Source organism: Peromyscus maniculatus, chromosome 18 (genome assembly GCF_049852395.1).
Source record: "Peromyscus maniculatus bairdii isolate BWxNUB_F1_BW_parent chromosome 18, HU_Pman_BW_mat_3.1, whole genome shotgun sequence".
Taxonomy (NCBI): domain Eukaryota; kingdom Metazoa; phylum Chordata; class Mammalia; order Rodentia; family Cricetidae; genus Peromyscus; species Peromyscus maniculatus.
In genome coordinates this window covers 31,946,083-31,965,303 of record NC_134869.1, presented here as the reverse complement: position 1 = coordinate 31,965,303, position 19,221 = coordinate 31,946,083, and the positions used below count along the sequence as shown (strand labels likewise).

The 19,221-nt window shown below is 36.5% G+C and overlaps 1 protein-coding gene and 1 long non-coding RNA gene across 3 annotated transcripts in view; one reads left to right on the top strand and one right to left on the bottom strand.

Moving 5' to 3' along the window:
* Ptprq (protein tyrosine phosphatase receptor type Q) overlaps positions 1-6,760 on the top strand; it is a 194,034-nt gene extending 187,274 nt beyond the window's left edge. For both annotated transcript variants that reach the window (XR_013045512.1, XM_042263333.2), the window contains 3 exons: positions 367-502; positions 5,017-5,140; positions 5,470-6,760. Coding sequence is in view for 1 of the 2 variants with exons in the window: in XM_042263333.2 (XP_042119267.2) it covers positions 367-502; positions 5,017-5,140; positions 5,470-5,507 (298 nt within the window). In the remaining variant the exon portion in view is untranslated. The remainder of the gene's footprint in view (positions 1-366; positions 503-5,016; positions 5,141-5,469) is intronic.
* LOC121823703 (uncharacterized) overlaps positions 1-19,221 on the bottom strand; it is a 59,903-nt gene that overhangs the window by 31,103 nt on the left and 9,579 nt on the right. The window lies entirely within an intron of this gene.

Sequence of the window (19,221 nt, the reverse complement as noted above, 5' to 3'; positions counted from 1 at the left end):
GAGTTAAGGTGTCACAAAGCAAAGTTAAATTTCAACCAGTACAGGATTTCCTTTTTTAGTCTATTGGCTGGGTGATACTTCTCAGAGGCCCCTAAATCAATTAAAAATGATAGCTCATCACTTGGCATGTGTGTGTGTTTTTCTGATTAAAAAGTAATAGGGCAAAGCATCTTTCTATGCCTAAACACAGTTTTGATAAAAAAAATCAATATCTAGAGAATCTCCAAATTAAAAAAAATAAAAACTGTCTCCAGCTAGAACAAAGAAACTCAAAATGTAGCTGTACCATACTTCACCATCAACATCACTCTCAACACGACTTAGCCTTTGCTGAAAACTGTCCCTGTAATTTCATCCTTCTTGCAGTGCTGGGGTTGGAAGAACGGGAGTTTTCATTGCTCTGGACCACTTAACACAACATATAAATGACCATGACTTTGTGGACATCTATGGACTAGTGGCTGAACTAAGGAGTGAAAGAATGTGCATGGTGCAGAACCTGGTAAGATATCTGAGCTCACCCTCCATTTGTGGTTGTCAGCTCTAGAATTGCTACATGGGAGCAGCTTCCTGAAGCAGCCTGCATTGTGATAACCTGTTTTCCTGTATTATAAATGCTGAGTGTGGTGGGGGTGGGACAGGGGTGAGGCGGGGGTGGAGTGAGCAAGTGCAGATTATGGGAAAACTAAAGATATGACTGAGTACCCCCACTGACTGTTCATTCAAATTAATTGTTACTTGTCGGCATGTAGAAAGCAATTTACAACACAGATTAGCATTTAATATTTAACAACTTTGAAAAGTGTAGAAAATAAATTAAAAGCAATCTCTTTAAAATGTGCTAAAAGCTGTAGTTGGAAAAAAACTGACTAAAATGTTGACTTTAATGAATTGCTGTGCATTTAATTTGTCTGAATTTATGTCTGTTGCGTATTAGTATTAGTGATTATTGCAGCATGTTATTAGCTAAATAGCTTGGAATTTTTATTTATTACCTTTGATTATATATAATTTTTCTTTGTTAATAAAGCACATATCAGATCCTTTACATATATTGTCTTGTACAGTCCTAATATAATTCTTAACGGTAAAATTGGTAGATCAGGGGCCAGGAAACCAAGCACAATCTAGGTAGTACTGGCTCTACTTTATCAGAAGACAGCGACTCAGTTCCAAGCACCCATAATCTTTTGCAGCTCCAGTCCCAGAGGAGTCAACGCCTTCTTCTGGCTCCCATAAGCACTGTACACCCTTGCTGTGCAGACATTCAGTCAGGCCAATTACATACATATACCAAATAAAATAAGGTTTTTTTTAAAAGGAGTGATAAGTTTTTGTCACGTCTTATTGTAGCATCATTGTTAATGATGCTGTTATCTTACAATCTTTTGATCTGATGCAATTTTACTTTAAGAAGCATGAAGATTGCTAAGCATAACAATTTCTTCTCGTTCACTGAAGCTTGCATGTAGAATTTTAATCTGGTGTCTTTGTAGGAATCTTTCAGAGACACTCCAATTCTGAAAGGATTAGTTAGTTAAAACTAGATCATGTCCATGTCCATTCCTTCATGAGCTGACAGGAACAAGTGGGTGAAGTATCACTCTTCCCACAAGCTGCTTCAGAAATGGAATATGACATGTGACAAGGGCAACCTTTATGGATATGCAACCTCAGTAGTCTACAGATCCCCAGACTCAAAAGCACCCTGCATTTGGTTTAATTTTTATATCACTCATTTAATCATTTTTGATAAGAAACTTTTGACAAGTTTAAAGTCACCATTATTACAAATTTTAATATACAAAATTCCCACTGCCATATCCTCCTCTTAAATTTATGTCCTTTTTTTCTATAGTTATTATACACACACACACACACACACACACACACACACACACACACACACACACACACACACACTACTGAGTCCAAGTAGTTTGGCTGTATGTACATGGAATTGGGTTTAGGGTTTAAACCCAACTCTGGCAATCCTAAAGAAAACTGGCTCTTGCTGCCTCTGCAGCCATTGACTGTCTGTAGCTCTTGAACTAGTGGTGGGGCCTTCTGAGCCTTTCCCCCATCCATGTTAGCATGATAAAAGACTACATCTGTATTCTGTAGTAGGCTCTGCAAATTAGATGGCTGCTCCTTATCCTGGGGTCTTAGAAGGACCCCAATATCAATCTAACTCTTAGCCACTATAAAAATTCAATTTCCTTCTTAATTTTAGTTAAAAATAGAAATAAGGATAATAGGAAAGCTAACATTTTCTTCTCAAATTCTTAAGGATACATACTGACTTCCAATAGCATTCACAGTATTAGTGGTTGGCTCTCCTGTCTAAGGCAGAGTGGAACTGACTGTTTCCTAGAGTCCAGAGTCTATCTTCAAGTAATAAAAGTTGAATCACTTGCTAGGCTTTTCAACTTTGTGGAAGTGACCTTTATAAAGCTGCACAGAAAAACCCTGTCTAAAAAAACTTTAAAAAAAAAGAATGTGTTCAAGAACACCAATTAATAAATATGCTCAGCTTAGTACTTGATATATGTTATATGTTATAAACTTCTTGTAGCATATATGTTAGCCAGCTGGAGCAAAATCTTTCAGGTTGGATAGGGGAATGGCATGTTCAAGGTTTCAAAGTCAGAACTGAGTTCAGAATTGAGGTGCACCGATTTTGGGCTCTGAGACTTTGAGCTATTTTTCTTTAGTGGGCTCGATCATTTACACAAGCGTGTTAACTGTGTTAAATAAAGCAAATGTCTAAAGCACCAAGTATCATGTCCAGGATGGTGTACGCATCCTGTAAGATTTCCCTGCATCCCTTCTTTGCAGAAAAACAAGTGCTCTGAAGCTCTTTCATCTCTTAGTTCCCTGACATTATGCTCTATCTAGATGTTCTCTATAACAAAAAACAGGAAAATTGACTATATCCTGGTTCCAGTCCTTATAACGCAGTGTTGTCTTGCTGAAGAGTCATGGCTTATTTTCTTCTGTTGCACTGGGGAGTGATTTCACTTTCTATGAGGGATGTTCCTGTCTCAGCACATACTATAGTAACAACACAAGTGGGAAGTCAGGAAGCCCAGCATCATCCAGGCGCCGAAAGACACCCAAGGGACACAGATCATCAATAGGAGAGAGATCCAAATAGCCATTCTGAGAGAAGGTTCTGAAGTATTATTACATCCTGGAATTCTATTGATGTGTTGATTAAAGGTTGATCTGGATTAGTCTTGGCCCTGTCCTGGGTTCTCCTGGAAGCTAGCTGGCATAAACTCAATGTGGTAGAAGACAATAATTATCTGTTTGCCACATATTTTATGTATGTTATGTCCTTTAAATCTCCCAGCACAAGTTTTATGATTTCTGGGACCAGGGAATTAAGCATCAGAAAAAGAAACAAATTCTTAAGGTAGTGTGGCTGTCTAAGGGAGAAAACCGCAGTTTTCATGACATCCCACAGCCTGCTTGGCAATAACTTTTGATGCCAGAAGGCTCTTGGAGCCCACAGAAGGTTCTTACCCAGCTTGGCTTGCTCTCCTGGCAGAGTTTTCCACTCCTCATTCTTTCCAGAGAGAGGAGGAGGTCCCAACAGTCCAAAGTCTCAAATATCAAATGTGACTTCAAGTTCAAATGTGCTTTTGAAAGATACCAAAATTTCTAAGTGTAAATTCTTTTGAAAACATTGATTTCTATTAACAATGTTATTCACTGCATGCTGGGAGCTTGAGGAAAACATAGTTATTGTGACAAGGAACATATTGGAAATTTCAGCAGAATTGTTATTTCCTGACTACAGCTTCATGTCTTAACAAACTCAAATGCTGTAACTTGATCATCTGTGAGTACAAAACTTGAATACAAAACTTGATCTCTAATGACTTTTGTGAGCTGTCTAAATTGCATCTTCCCTTAAATGGTAAAGATTGGGTAGTTGTGAAAATTAAATGAGATGAAGTAAACAAATACGTATTTTGCAATTGCTGTGTGCCAGGCACTGTTATTGCCAACTGGAATTTAGCACCAAATATCAAAGAGTTCTGTTCTCATGGAGATGACGTTCCAGTGATGAAGCATTACTGGAAAGGTTTTAGAGCCCAAAAAGAAATAAGTATTGCTAATAATGACAAGCTATCCTAGAAGACAATTTCAATTGGAAATTTCCCAAAGGGGTTTAAAAGCATTATACTAATATGTATAAATATAATCACTTAAAATAGCCATTCTTAAGAATTTTCTCAAAATCAATTACATACATAAGTTTAAATAAAACAGTGATATTCCTTTAAATCCAGGTGTGTTCCATAGTCATGAAAAAAGATGGTCTAAAATATACACTTTCATAGTCTGAAGAAACTTTTCAGCAAGGGAAACAGGTTGGCATTAGCATTAAAAATGCAGATGGTCCTAGATCAATCGACATGCAATGGAACATTAGAAGTCTTTGCCCAGAATTTACATGTTAAGATAGTTCAATAGCAACTAACTTACATTCGCAAATTGAGAACAGGTCTTTGACACTGGGCTAGCCACATGTCCCAGTGATTAGCAAAATTGCTAAATATTTTTTTAAAAATGCTACTTGTTATATGAAAGTGCTCACTCATAAATTTCACACACAAATACAGCATCTGTGTTTTTCCAAGAGGGTTATCTTTAAATAAGTAGGAATTACTGAATTATGTCTTACATAAAAAAGGAAGCTCACATATAGATTCAGTAATATTTACTGCTTTTCATACAGCAAGAAAGAATACATTAATACTTGTCACTTAATGGCAAATGTTTTATAAAACAGCCTATTAAACCAGTAAGAAGCCTTGAGAGTTTAGTAAATCTTATGATGGAAATGGGAGAAAATCATTTATAAACTACAGCATATTCTGTTTCTATCTTAGATAATTCACACTTGTCAGGTTCAGGCTGTCTTTCACAGTAACAAAATAACCCTCTTTATAAGAAAAATCCCCACTCTGCCTCTTGTTGAAACTTCCTTCCTTTGTTGCCCAGGCACAGTATATCTTCTTACACCAGTGCATTCTGGATCTTTTATCAAATAAAGGAAACCATCAACCCGTCTGCTTTGTTAACTACTCCACACTCCAGAAGATGGACTCTTTGGATGCCATGGAAGGTAAGAAGACACAATGCACACCCCGTTCACGAGCTTACTATCTTATTTCAGGACTATTAATGTCATAATAACTATAATTTCAAAATGCCTTAGAAGCTACTGTAGTACTGGTATCATGTATTTCATTTCTCTATTATCTAGCCTTCCTGCCTTGATCACACTTTGTCATTAAAAATTCAGCAACAATTAATGGGGGAGAGGATAAAGAGGGAGGATAGGGAAAAAGGAAATGATGTAAGTATATTATAACTTCAAAAATAAAAAAAAAGGATTCAAACCTTTTAAACTGTTAACTTCAATAGTCTTTGGTATCTTACTATCTTCTCTAGGTGATGTTGAGCTTGAGTGGGAAGAAACTACCATGTAAAATTTGGACCAAAGATCACAACTGGAAGATAGAATTTTCAGATCCCAGGAGCCAAAATTACCCCTCTTGCTTCTGAATTGAACTGGGCAAAGGAAAACATCATGCTTCCCATGCTCTGCCTCACTGACTGGTTTCACTTTTTTTTTTTTTTGGACAGTTGTAGGACATGCTCGTATAAGATAGTTATTTGTTTTGTATAGAATTAAATATTATGTATTTAAAATGTTTAAGGAAATACATCATGCAAGTTATTTGAGGTCCTCAATACTTTTTGGAATAAGCCAAATATAAAATTATTATTATACTAGCGTTAAGTGTTTCGGTGTGCATTTTCCCTGTGTATTGGATTTCATTTTGAACAAAAGCTGTAAATGTTAATTTGGTAGTGTTATTTTGGCCTCCAGGGCTCTGATGTTTCTTGTGGATGACTTCCAAGACTGTCATAATGATCCGTACTTCCATGCACGCCCCTGTGTTTTGAATCCTCTGTTTTATGAGTGTTGAGATATCATCTCATGATCCTGAACAGCTGAACAGTAACCCCCTGACACTGCAATGATCGTTCAGCTTTTATTCAGCACACAGTAGCACTCTGAGAAAACTTAAGGCTATTTAAATTGTACTGTGATCTTCAGTTTGCAAAAAAATGAAAGGAAAATTTCAAAGTGCAAGTTCACATATGAAGTTATAGAGAATCTTTCTGGCCTGCCTACATTCACATACCACCAGGCACAGGTTGTGCCCCTCTTTTGATTTGAAATACACAGAGAATCAAGTGAGTCAGAATATTTGCCCACTAGGTTTACACTCAACACTAACAGTTTTAAAGAGTTTCTGAATAGAAATGTATAAAAATGGCAATAAAACCATATAGTGTGTTGCAAGCTTGCAAACTGATGAGTGACATGCTGCTGTGGTGCCAACAGAAATTCTGTGTAGATGACATTGGACTGCCTTTACTTCATTCCCCGGGGCCGATTATACAAAAGAGTAAATGGTAGAATTTAAAGAAATGAACAAAGTGGAAGCAAATAAGATTTTTTTTAAATAAAATCACTTTAACTCCTTTTTCTCTGAGTAATAATGTACTTAATTGAACTATATGAAATTGTTTTTTCACAGTCAGAGTCATAATAAAGAAATAGTATTCATTATTCTACTTCTAAGATAGGAACTAAATATTGTGCTTATTTTTGCTGAATTATATGTATAGAAAATGTGATGGCTAATAAAAGTGAATATTAAGGAACTGAGTTACTTGAAGCCTGATTTGAATATTAATTAGCTGCTTTATATATATTACAATATCAATAAATATATTAATTATATCATATGTAATACATATTCATATAAAACCTTTTCTATATTAGTATAACATAATTATAATTTATATGTTATATATGATTCATATAAGATTATTTCCAAAGGCATCCTCAAAAATTAATATTCATATGGAATGCACTCGCCAAGAAATTAAATTGTTTATTCTTAAAAGCAGTTTCAGGAAAAGTGGGAAATTTGCATACCGTTTTTTATGGGAAGGAAATATAAACAAATACCATCTACAACTCCAATCAACATGTTTATGCTATTGAGAGAACAAAAAACAACAATAACAATAGATGAGAAGTCTGAGAGGTTCAAGTGTTAGTTAAACACACTTATTGAAAATGGATGGCAGCCAGCAGTTTTTGTGTTCATGAAAGACAGAAAATAGTCTCTGGAAAGTACTGATTGGATTTACTTTTTAATATTAGTAAATGATAATAAAGAGAAAAATAGAATTTGATTCAAAGGCAGATCATTGTCTCTAATATCTGCAAATTTCATGCATGGGGAATAGTTTTTCAGGGATTCCCTGTATATTTCCATGTAAATGTCCAACATGCAAATGAACAATATCACTTTTTTAATTGTCACCTATAAATTATTTTAAAATAAAAAAAAAGCTGCTTCAGTAAAGACAGGATAGCCTTGAAAACCACTTGTGCACTTTATACTCCAAGTATATCACTATCTGATATCAAATTATATGCTAAATAATAATTAATTTATAGAAGGCATTGGGGTCCCAACAGCTTTAGATCTACCAGAAACTAATGAAGACAATTTTTCAAAAGGACTTGAGTTCTTTACCAGAAAACAATATGTAAGTTGTTAAATATGCAGAGCATAGTGACATATCAAGAAACCTTAGCCAAAGGGGGATAGAAACTCACACACTAATGATAGATAAATGGTCTCCTAACTAGATTATGAAAGGACCCATGCATATTTAAGTTCTACGGCCGGCTACTAAGTGTGAATTAAAATGAAGAACACCTGTAGCTTTTTGGATCCAATTTGTCCAAGTTCATTGCAGCACATGTACAATAAATGAGCAACATGTGTTCCGTAGGAACCAAATGTAACTGGAGCCTCTCTGACTAGCTCGCCAGAGACCCGAGCAGCTGGAGGTAGTGGATCTTCTTTCATGCAGCACTTAAATGCATACGTTTTTTCTGTTGCTTTGTAGGAAATGTGCGTAAGTCTTTGGCAAAAACACTAATTAAACTTTGACCTCTACAAGAGTGAATCATACTCCACATGCTATACCAAACACTTGAATTTTAAAATGGAATTTATGTCCAGCTGAATAGTCTATAAACCCATGCAGTCACTGGGGGATAACTAAGTCTATTTACAAGGTCTATCAGAAAATTTATAGTAAATATTTTTAAGAGAATTGGAACACAAAATGACTTGAATTACTCTACTGAATGATACTAATATTTGAAAATTGAAAGTTATTAAGCATAACCTTAGCAAAACAGCTTGTCTTCTTAGAATAAATAATATTTCAGGATAAATGATTTCATGAAAACTGTCAGGGCTTCCAGTCTAGTAAAGGTACTACTGGAGATATTCTAAGAAACACTGATGATTACACACATGAAAATGATTTGAAAAGTAATATAACTTTATGAGGTTAGAATGGTCTTCTACCCATGATGGCTTTGAGTATAATATAAAAATGTTATAGTGAACAAAATAAAACTTTCAACATTTATTTTAATTAATAAGCCAAGAAAAAGTTTAACAATGTCACATTGACAATATCTAGTGTAGAACTACAAAATGCTGAACATGTGGAAAGTTTGTGACTCATAACCAGGAAAATTATCCATTAATAGAAACTGCAAATGTAATCAATAAAGCTAAATATCCCATTTAAGGATTGCATTGAAATTTATGATAGTGGTTTCATATTTGTTTGTATGTTTCATATGTACAGAACAAAGAAAAGATATTATCTGAGATATTAATTTCTGCTAAATAAGACCATGGATATCTTTATAAATGAGAAGTCAAAAACATGCTAATGGAATGTTTGGGTTTAAATTGATATATAGACAAATACACTACATAAAATGTGATTAGGAAAACAAGTTGAGAAGACTTTCATTTTAGATGACTCAACTTGACATGTTGAATAATGCCTGAAATATTGTTCTTTGAAAATAAAACTAATGTAGTAGAAAGTCTCAAAGTATATTATTGTCCTCTATTAATAATTTTATGTTTATAAAGACACATCCTATTTTAATTTAGTTTCATATTCACTGAAGTTATTTGTAGATTGAAAAGTCATTTGGATGGTTCATAGGACTTTTTACAATATTAATATTATTGTTCTACTTAATCCTTACAAAATCATTTAAATGTTCCCAGGTCCTATGCAATAGTTAAAGATAATAAAATATTAGTTGCTATGATTTAATTCCCAAATAAGTGTGATTGTTAAATTTAAAACTCAGTTTCTCTCACAGCTGAAAAAAATCTTATTGCCCTGTACAAGTATCTCTTTAAGTCACATAGATGGAATGCTTTGAATGACGTGAAATGTCCTTTATAGGAAAACCATAATTATGCTGCATCCCAATTTCCAATTAGCTAATTAGAGACTTTCTGCTAATCACAATAAAGTAACACAAGGATAATTGTGATCATGAGTCATATTTTTTGAGAAAATGGATCGCTCTAGTAATAAAATATAACATCCATGTTAATGAAAAATCATACCACATCCTAGGGGACAAGATTATATTGGAAATATATCAGTTTCTTCTAAATTAATTGTGAACTATTATAGTTGCTTTCTAAATTCAAAATTCCAAGATTGTTTCTTAAATTAAAGAGTAGAAATTACCTGAGGCTTAAATCAAAATCTTCAGAGACTCCAGTAAACTAGACTTATCCAACAAAACTATAAGGTTTGAAATATCAAAACACATTACACTGAAAAACCTCTCAATCCTGTTTAAATTGAGATGCCAATGAAACACATTTTCAAATTCACAACACACAATATCTAACTATGAATTACTGAACATATGAAAATGTATGTGCCCCATTACCAGAATCATGACCCATTAATAAAACAGATGCTGTAGGCCTGCTTATATGGCTGAACTTTCTTAATAACAATGCTTGCTTGTCTTGCAGAAGACCTGAGTTTGATTCCTAGAACCCATTATCAGGAGACTCCCAACCCTTTGGAACTTCAGCTCCAGAAACCCAATGTCTCAGGCCTTTGTAGACACCTGCATTCATGTGCATGCATCTACAGACAGGCAAGCATGAATACACATACATAAAAATAATAAAAATAAGCCTTAAAGATTAGATGCTGTATTAGGAACTTCTCCTCTTGCTGTGATAAAATACCCTAACACATAACTTTAGGGAGAAAGAACTTACTTTGGCTCACATTTTGAGGGTCCAGTCCATCTCAGTGGCTTAAGTCATGGCACTTAATTAAGAACTGGAGAAGCCAGAGGGTCACATTCCATCCACAGAAAGCAAAGAATGGTGAATGTTGGTGCTCAGCTGGCTTTCTCTTTTGTCTTCAGTCCAGGGCCCAAGTTCAGAGGATGATATTGCCCACTTTTGGGGCTAATCTTCCCATCTCAATGAACTTAAGACAATCTCTCAAAAGTATGGCTGTAGCGGTTTGAAAGAAGATGGCTGGCCCCTTATAGGCTCAGGGAGTGGCACTATTAGGAGGTGTGGCCTTGCTGGAGTAGGTGTGGCTCTGTTGGAGGAAGTGGGTTACTGTGGGTGGGGAGGTATGAGGTCTCAGAAGCTCAAGCTAGGCCCAATAGTTCGGTCACTTCCAGCTGCTTGTGGATCCAGATGTAGAACTCTCAGCTACCTCTTCAGCACCATGTCTGCCTGCATGCTGCCATGCCCCACCGTGATGATAATGGACTAAGCCTCTGAACTGTAAGCACACCACCCCAATTAAATGCTTTCCTTTATGCCGTGGTCATGGTATCTCTTCACAGAGGTAGAACACTGACTAAGACAGTGGCCAGAAGCTTGTTTCTAGGTGATTTTAGATCCTGCAAAGTTGATAATGCTAACCAACAAAGAGATGTATAATTAAGAGAAATAAAAATATTTTGATATAGCTGTTTAAATGTGAGTGAACATAACAGTTACTGGAAAATACAAACATATATAAAGGAACTCTTTTTGTGCAGTTACTTTCTTTTTTATTGATTCAATTTGTTCTGTGTCAATTTATATGTGTATAGAGTGAATTCTCATTACTCTTACCGCTCCTCTCCTTAAGTCTCCTATCATATCCACTTCCTCCTTATAGACAAGGGGATGACACAGCCATTGTAATCACAATCTTGTAGCAGGTGTGGTCGGTTGCCTACTTGGCCCTGCACCACACTGGGCCTGTTAAGAGCCACTCCTGGATTTGGGTAGACCAACTAATGGGGCCCTACCACTTCCTACTAAATTGTAGTTGTTGGTTTTTTTTTTTCCTTTTTTAACTCTTTTCTCTTTGCCCCTTGGGGGTGGGGGGTTGGGCCTCCACCCAGCTCCCAAATAATCACACGGAGACTTATTATTACTTATGAACACCCAGCCTTATCTCGACTTATTTCAAGCCAGCTTTTCTTAAATTATCCCATCTACTTTTTGCCTCTGGGCTTTTACCCTTCTCTATTTCTGCATATCTTTTCTTTCCTTCTTATTCCACGTCTGACTGAGTGGCTGGACCCCTGGCATCCTCCTCTCCTCATTTTCTTGCTCCTCTCTCTTCTCTTTTTCTGCTTCTATTTATTCTCTCTGCCTGGCAGCCCCACCCACCCCTCTCCTGCCTAGCTATTGGCTGTTCAGCTCTTTCTTAGACCAATCAAGATTTTTAGACAGGCAAAGTAACACAGCTTCACAGAGTTAAACAAATGCAACATAAAAAGAATGCAACACATCTTTATGTCGTTAAACAAATATTCCACAGCATACACGAATGCAACAACATCTTAAATTAATATAGTGCAACACTGACTATTGGATATGGATGGATTCTTACAGGAGAGGCAGTCTTTGCCTTCACTGGAGTACCAGTGGGTGACCCCTCCGGGCTGCAGTGGATAGCTCTGTACTAGTTGTCACAAAAAGACGATCCTGCCTAAAATCAGCCATGGGGGCATGCGCGCACACACATACATACACACATACACAGAGAGAGGAGAAAGACACACATACACACACGGAGGAGAAAGAGGAAGAGGAGGTGGAGGAGGAGAGAAGAAGAAAAAGAAAAAGGAGATAGGAGAAAGGAAAAAAAGCTTTAATGATGAAAACCATAATAGTCAGTGTCAGAATTTATGAAATTAAGAGTACATTACACATTGCGGAAGGCGTAGTAAACTCAAAATCATGGACAAAAAAAATAAATCAAAAATAAAAAATAAAAATGAACAAACAAAAGTTTGGAAAAGTCAGAGGTCCTCAGTTAACTTAGACCTCATGCCAAACAGCATAACACAACTATAATCAGAATTACAGAATTCAGAGGCAAGTCAGAAAATATATTTGAAAAAAAATAATGTCCAAACATGCCCCAAATATTAAGAAATTATATATATTTACAGGTTCAAGAACCTCTCTGAGACCTACAGGAATAAAAACACACACATAACCCTAAGTCCTATCTTTGATCTAAGGGAAATTAAAATATACTTATAGGAAAGGACCTGGGTAATTGATCCTGGTAGCTCTATTTATAATTGCTAAAAATGAAGAAGTTGAGTGCTCATCACTGGGAATAGACAAATTGTGGTTTATTTGGGCAATGAAATGTAATGGCATTAAAATACTAATGAATTGTTTATACCTTCAAGAATAGAGAATTTCCAAAAACACTCCAAGGGAACAAAAATAAATAAATAAGAGTACTTACATACGTGTTGTATGCTGTTTTGGAACAGGTCAAACTAATCTATAGTGTGAAAAATAAATGGTTCTGTGAGTGGGGTGATGTGGAGAATAAATGGGCAAACAACAAAATTTGAAGGATGACAAAAACATTTTTTTTTCTTGGATGGAGTGATGTTTTGCATAGGCAGATCCACGTGCAAAATGTGCCAAGTGACAGGCACACAACTAGTGCCTTTTACGTCGTGTAAATTGTGTAAATAAATACAATAACATAGATTGAAGAAGCAGAATAATGATGAAATATTCACAAGATGTTTAAATTTTGTCACTTATATAGTAACTTAAGATACAATAAGCCCTATGTATTTATGAATGTGCCATCCTAATACAGATATAAAAACTTGAATGGGAAAAGTTATAGCTTCCACTGTGAGGGAGGAGTAGGGATTGGGAGATTGCATAGGATATAATCCAGGGAATATACAAGGGTCTCCAACTTTTTTTTTTTTTTTGAGCATAGTTGGCTGCATTGTCAGACCTGCTGGATTATATGATACAATAAAGAAGTTTATTCTTTATGGGTTTCTTTTGAATTTCAATATTTCCTAATGTGCATAAGCACAAGCTCACTTATCCATGGTCAAACTCAGAGAAGAAAGAGTGGGAAGGGGGTTCTGAAAGGATGAGGTGTTTTATGGGATAATGGAAGAGGGAAAGATTTCTTCCAAAGGTGCATAATTAGATTTAGGAGAATAGCATCGTGACTCTAGATAATAATAATGTATCTGATGAGTTCCGGGAATCCAATTGATGAGAGAAAGGAGAGATACTGCAGGTGAGGGACATTGAGATCATGATGGGAGAACGGGCAGAGATGACTGGCCACACTAGTGGAAGCCCATGAACTGTGGACTGGTGGCTGTGGAGCCCCCATGGGAGTGGACTAGACCCTCTGGACACGGAAGATGGTCGTTTGGCTCGAACTGTTTGGGGGACACCCAGGCAGGGGGATCAGGATCTGTCTGTGATGCATGGGCAGGCTTCTGGGAATCTGGTGCCTGTGGTGTGACACCTTGCACAGCCTTGGTGCTGTGGGAAGGGGCTTGGACCTGCCTAGGCTCCGTGAGCTGGGCTCTGCTGACTCCCCATGGGAGACCCCGTTTGGGGGGATGTGGGGACGCGGGGTGGCTTAGGAAAGAGGGCTGGGTGTGGGAGGAGGGAGGAGAGGGGGTCTGTGGATAGCATGAGGAGTGAGTAGAAAATTTCTTAATAAAGTAAAATAAAAAAAGAATATTACATAGAAAAAAAAAGAAAAATACAGAGAGTGGATATTTGTTATTAGCACCACAAAAGTATTTGGTAATTAGTTATATTTCACCATTCCACAGTGTACATGTATCCCAGAACATTGTGTGTATGACAATTGCATGCAATTTTAGTTTTTAACTAATAAAGATATCGTTTTAAAAAATTTGAAGTAATATAAGTAACTCATAATTATTAAAAATAAATAAATTTTCTACCTTACTGACTTATTATAATAAGTTGTATGAAATATCTATGAATTGTTTTCACAAACCTATCATAGTTTCACATAACTTCTGTTTGCACAAGTTAAATTTGGAGAAGATTATTAACTTCCATTTGTTATTTATTTATTCCATTCCATGGGAATTTCTGATGAACAATTGATATTTTAAATATTAAATATAGTACGTGACATAGTACTCTCCAAGTACTTTCCAGAGAGAGCATTCGACTGCTACAGAATATTTATAACATCTGAGTTTCCATGGCTGAGATGGTGCATTTTACTCACTGGACTCTCACAGAGTTTCATCTGAGTGTAGTTTGCTCATAAAGACAATGGACAGTAGGAAGATTATTATTACTGATGCCCTGCTCTATTAAATCAGAAATTATGTAATTTTAAAGAATATACTCAAATGAGGGTAAGAATCTATGTATAAAATAGACTATTTTGGTTTTATTTGCTTTTAAATAACCTTATTGAACCAATAGCAAGCCCCAGGATGTTTTCCAAGACATTTGCAGGAGTTCACTCGTTTTGTGACAGCTCTTTGGATGAGGTACTATTATTGGCCTTTTACAGACTCCCAAAAGCCTAGCCTGTCACAGGAGGCCACGTTTTCCACCACATCCTGCTGTATTACCCTGAGACCATCAGGTAGATGACCAGCTTGGATTTAGTACATCCACATGAACACTAAACCCATTCTCAAAACAGATGCTCCTGGGTATTGTCTGTGCTAATCTATGTAATTAGATTGCATCACATGGTCAGTGCCAGCCTTAGTCTTCAGATACCTAGTTCGTTATCCTCTCTATTGTTTGCGGCCTCTTCCAAAATATGTTTGGTCCTAACCAAACCACATTGTTTACTTTGTTTTTTTTTTTTTTTTTTTTTTTTTTTTTTTTTTTTTTTGGTTTTTCGTTTTTTTTTTTTTGGTTTTTCGAGACAGGGTTTCTCTGTGTAGCTTTGCGCCTTTCCTGGAACTCACTTGGTAGCCCAGGCTGGCCTCGAACTCACAGAAATCCGCCTGGCTCTGCCTCCCGAGTGCTGGGATTCAAGGCGTGCGCCACCACCGCCCGGCAACACATTGTTTACTTTGTAAATGCGGTAGTTTGTTGTCATATTTATGCCCCTCATTCATACCTCTGATAATTTCACTGATCTGTTCAGTAGCCCTTCATGGCCTATTGAATTAAAATTGAATTACAAAAAATACTTTTCCTGCTATATTACCCCTGTTTATCTAGATCAGGTGTTCTCAACTTTCCTAATGCTGTGACCCTTAATACAGTTCCTCATGTTGTGGTGACCCCCAACCATAAAGTTATTTTCATTGCTACTTCATAACAGTAATTTTGCTCCTGTTATGAATCATAATGTCAATATCTGTGTTTTCTGGTGGTCTTAGGCAACTCCTGTGAAAGGGTTGGGGGTCAGGACCCACAGGTTGAGAACGTTTAACAACTGAAACTGACAAGGAATTCTGTACAATTGGGCAATTTATAGGTCCATAACGATCTGAGTTGTTTTGTCCTTGTTTTACCTTGTAGCCATTTCAAAAAAGTAACTTCCCAGTTGGCAGACATGTGGATGCCTCAAATCTAACAGCTATATTCATTAAAAAAAATTTACACTATTTTTATTTTATGTATATGGGTATTTTTGCCTGCATGTATGGCTGAGCACCACATGTGTGTAGTAGCTGCAGAGGCCGAAAGAGGTCAGATCCCCGGGAGTGGAGTTACAGACTTTTGTGAGCTGCCATGTGCATGCTGGGAACCCATCCTGGGCCCTCTGCAGCAGCAAGCAGGCCCTTTTAACTGCGGAGCTACCTTATGAATGCATAAAATACACATGCACAAACACATTTCAATATCAACTGAACAGAATAAAAAATATATATATATACTCATCTATCTGTGTCCTAAAGGCAATATGTTTTTTTCTTTTGATCACATTGTATTTATACTTTAAGGACACAGAAATGAACTGGGGTTTAGTCTATCATTTTTAAAAAAGGCCTGCTCAAAACTAACTTGACTCAAAAACAGGATGAGGCCGTGTCAAGTTATCCCCAAACAAGATATCCCCGGGTGTCAGACAGGTGCAGGAGATTGAGAGGCGGGTCTGGAATGAGCTGCCAGTGTGCACATGCATAGAAGCCCACACCAGGTCCAGAGATTACAGTAATGAGCAACAGGTGGAAAACCAGGGTAGCGGGTCACTTGAGAGGAGCTTGGTAAGAGGTAGTGTGTCATAACAGACAGGTGAAGCAAGGCTCACAGGATTCTGGGAACTGGCACTACGCTGATCCGAGTGGAGCCAGAGGCAGGGAAAGGCATCAGCAGACAGCCGGACTCTGCCCACCAGCAAGGCTGAGTAGTAGTAGCTCTTCTTCTCAGGAATATACACAAAACAGATACCCAGGCAGAGTTCAACATCCCCTTGCCTTCTGAATGCTTACATATTTGCATATAGGTATATACATACATCCTTCATAGTGCCTGGGCATCAATAAATGTGAGAGAGTGAATGAATAAATAAACTGTTGGATTTAGAGTACTTGAGAGATCTAGTGTTAGGACTAACCTAGCCAATACAATGATAAACAGAACAGCAAGAGGCAAAATTGTCATGAGTTACTATGAAAACGTTTTCTGACTAGAAGATGAAAATGAATAAACTGAAAAACCATGCAAATATTTCAGGCTACACAATAATAAATATATTTCAACCATGAGCAACTGTCTGTCAAAGAAAGAAAAGTTAATTTGCTGACAACATCCAAAATATAAAACACAAGGTGTTAAACTTATGGATCATTTCTGAAGAAAATTGCATATCGGGGAAAATTTTAAATACTTATTTTAGTCATTGAAACCTGTTTTGTAATTGTATAATAGCTTTGTAGAACACAATTCCCTTGTTATTTTACAGGGTTAATGGACCCATTAAAATATTTTTGAGTTGTTTTAAGGTAAATTAAGATATGTTGTGGCTATCAATCCAAGACTTTGTGAATACAAACATTGAATTTTTTTTTGTTCTAAGGGGTAGGAATGGAAAGTAGGACATTAACAACACATCCTGGATTCTGGGCTTGCCAAACAAAAAAACTTATATAGATATGAGAGACATTAGTGATGACGAAAACTCAGGAGGTGGGTGACTGACCAGGAATAAGAAACTCCGCCACTGTGCTTTTAGGACAAGCCGTCAGTTAACATGCTTTGGGAACTCTAAGTGATGTTCTCTGATTGAACCTTGACAGCCACATTTGTGTCAAAAGTTTTGCTATCTCAGCAACAAAAAGAGAAGTCTTATTTTAAAATACCTTTTCAGGTGGCAATTTATAAAGGTCCCATGAAAGTTCCAGGGACTTTTACTGAAACAGAAACTCTTTTTCAAGGAGAGTAAATAAATATTACATCTTTCACTGATTTAGATATTAGTTTTGAAGACTAAGCACCAGTACAGTTTAAACAAATACAAAATTGAAATAAATGCTTATATTTAATCAGGAATATTGATACTTTAGCTCTGAGAAAAGAAACTTTTTGATAAATATCACTCTTATGCATTCCTCGCAAAGTTATATAGTATCAGTTTTAGTTTGACTAGTTTTCCCAATCTAAATGAATGATTCTACTCATCTTACCCTATGTAGGTACTGTGGACAAATAAGTATTAAATGGTGATGGGTCAGTGGTAGAATATAAATAACCATAGAACCAGAAACTGATGCTTGTGTAAGCCCTTTGAGAAGACAACTGTGAGAAGTGACATTTAAGACAACTGGGTAGACTGTGATGATCCACATGACATTGTTATCTCCTTGTATGTACTCTGGAGAGAGGACAAATAAGTATATCCCAGATTTTTGTCATTCATGGGCTCTTGTTTTCAGCAATTTTGGGTCAAGAAAGCAAACCATTTAAAAGATGTTTCCTACTGGGAGGCTGGCTCAGTATGAGAAATCTTATATTCAATCCTTATACCATAAATCAATTAGGTAGGTAGGTAGGTAGGTGGGTGGGTGGGTGGGTCGGTGGATGGATGAATAGATAGATAGATGATAGGTAGATAGATGATAGATAGATAGATAGATAGATAGATAGATAGATAGATAGATAGATAGATGATAGATAAATAGATGATAGACAGATAGATTGATACTGAACCCCAAAGCCTTTTTATGCTAAGCTAGGTAGATAGACAGACAGACAGACAGATAGATAGATAGATAGATGATAGATAGAAAGATAGATACTAAATCCTAAAGCCATTTTATGCTAAGCTAGGTAGATAGATAGATAGATAGATAGATAGATAGATAGATAGATAGATAGATAGATAGATAGATAGACAGATAGACAGACAGACAGATAGATACATAGATATACTGAACCCTGAAGCCATTTTATGTTAATCTACAAATAGTATATATTCAAGTCAATTGTGCATTATGTTTGGATTTTTAGAATCTTACCATCTTTTTTAAAGGGTTGATTCTTATATTAGCCTAATAGTAGTCTATTTTGGACTCAAAAATGACCTTACAACTCTCCTTTTCCCCTTCTGGCCTCTCTTCTCCCACTTCCTCCTTCCTCTCCGTGTTTCTGTCCGTATTATTTGTCTTTGCTCTAGCAGGTCATCTGAAACCCCAAGTCCCAACACAGCCCTGCTGTTCACTTCTGAAGCTAGATTTAGATTTCTACTTCCTCACAAAATTTTATGCTAATCTTATAAAGTCTTCTACAATCATACTTCATTTGTATTCTGGTTAAGATTCTTACTATGAAAATGTATTTATAAAATATAAAACACACTGGGCGGTGGTGGCGCATGCCTTTAATCCCAGCACTCAGGAAGCAGAGCCAGGGGGATCTCTGGGAGTTTGAGGCCAGCCTGGTCTACAAAGCGAGATCCAGGACAGACACCAAAACTACACAGAGAAAC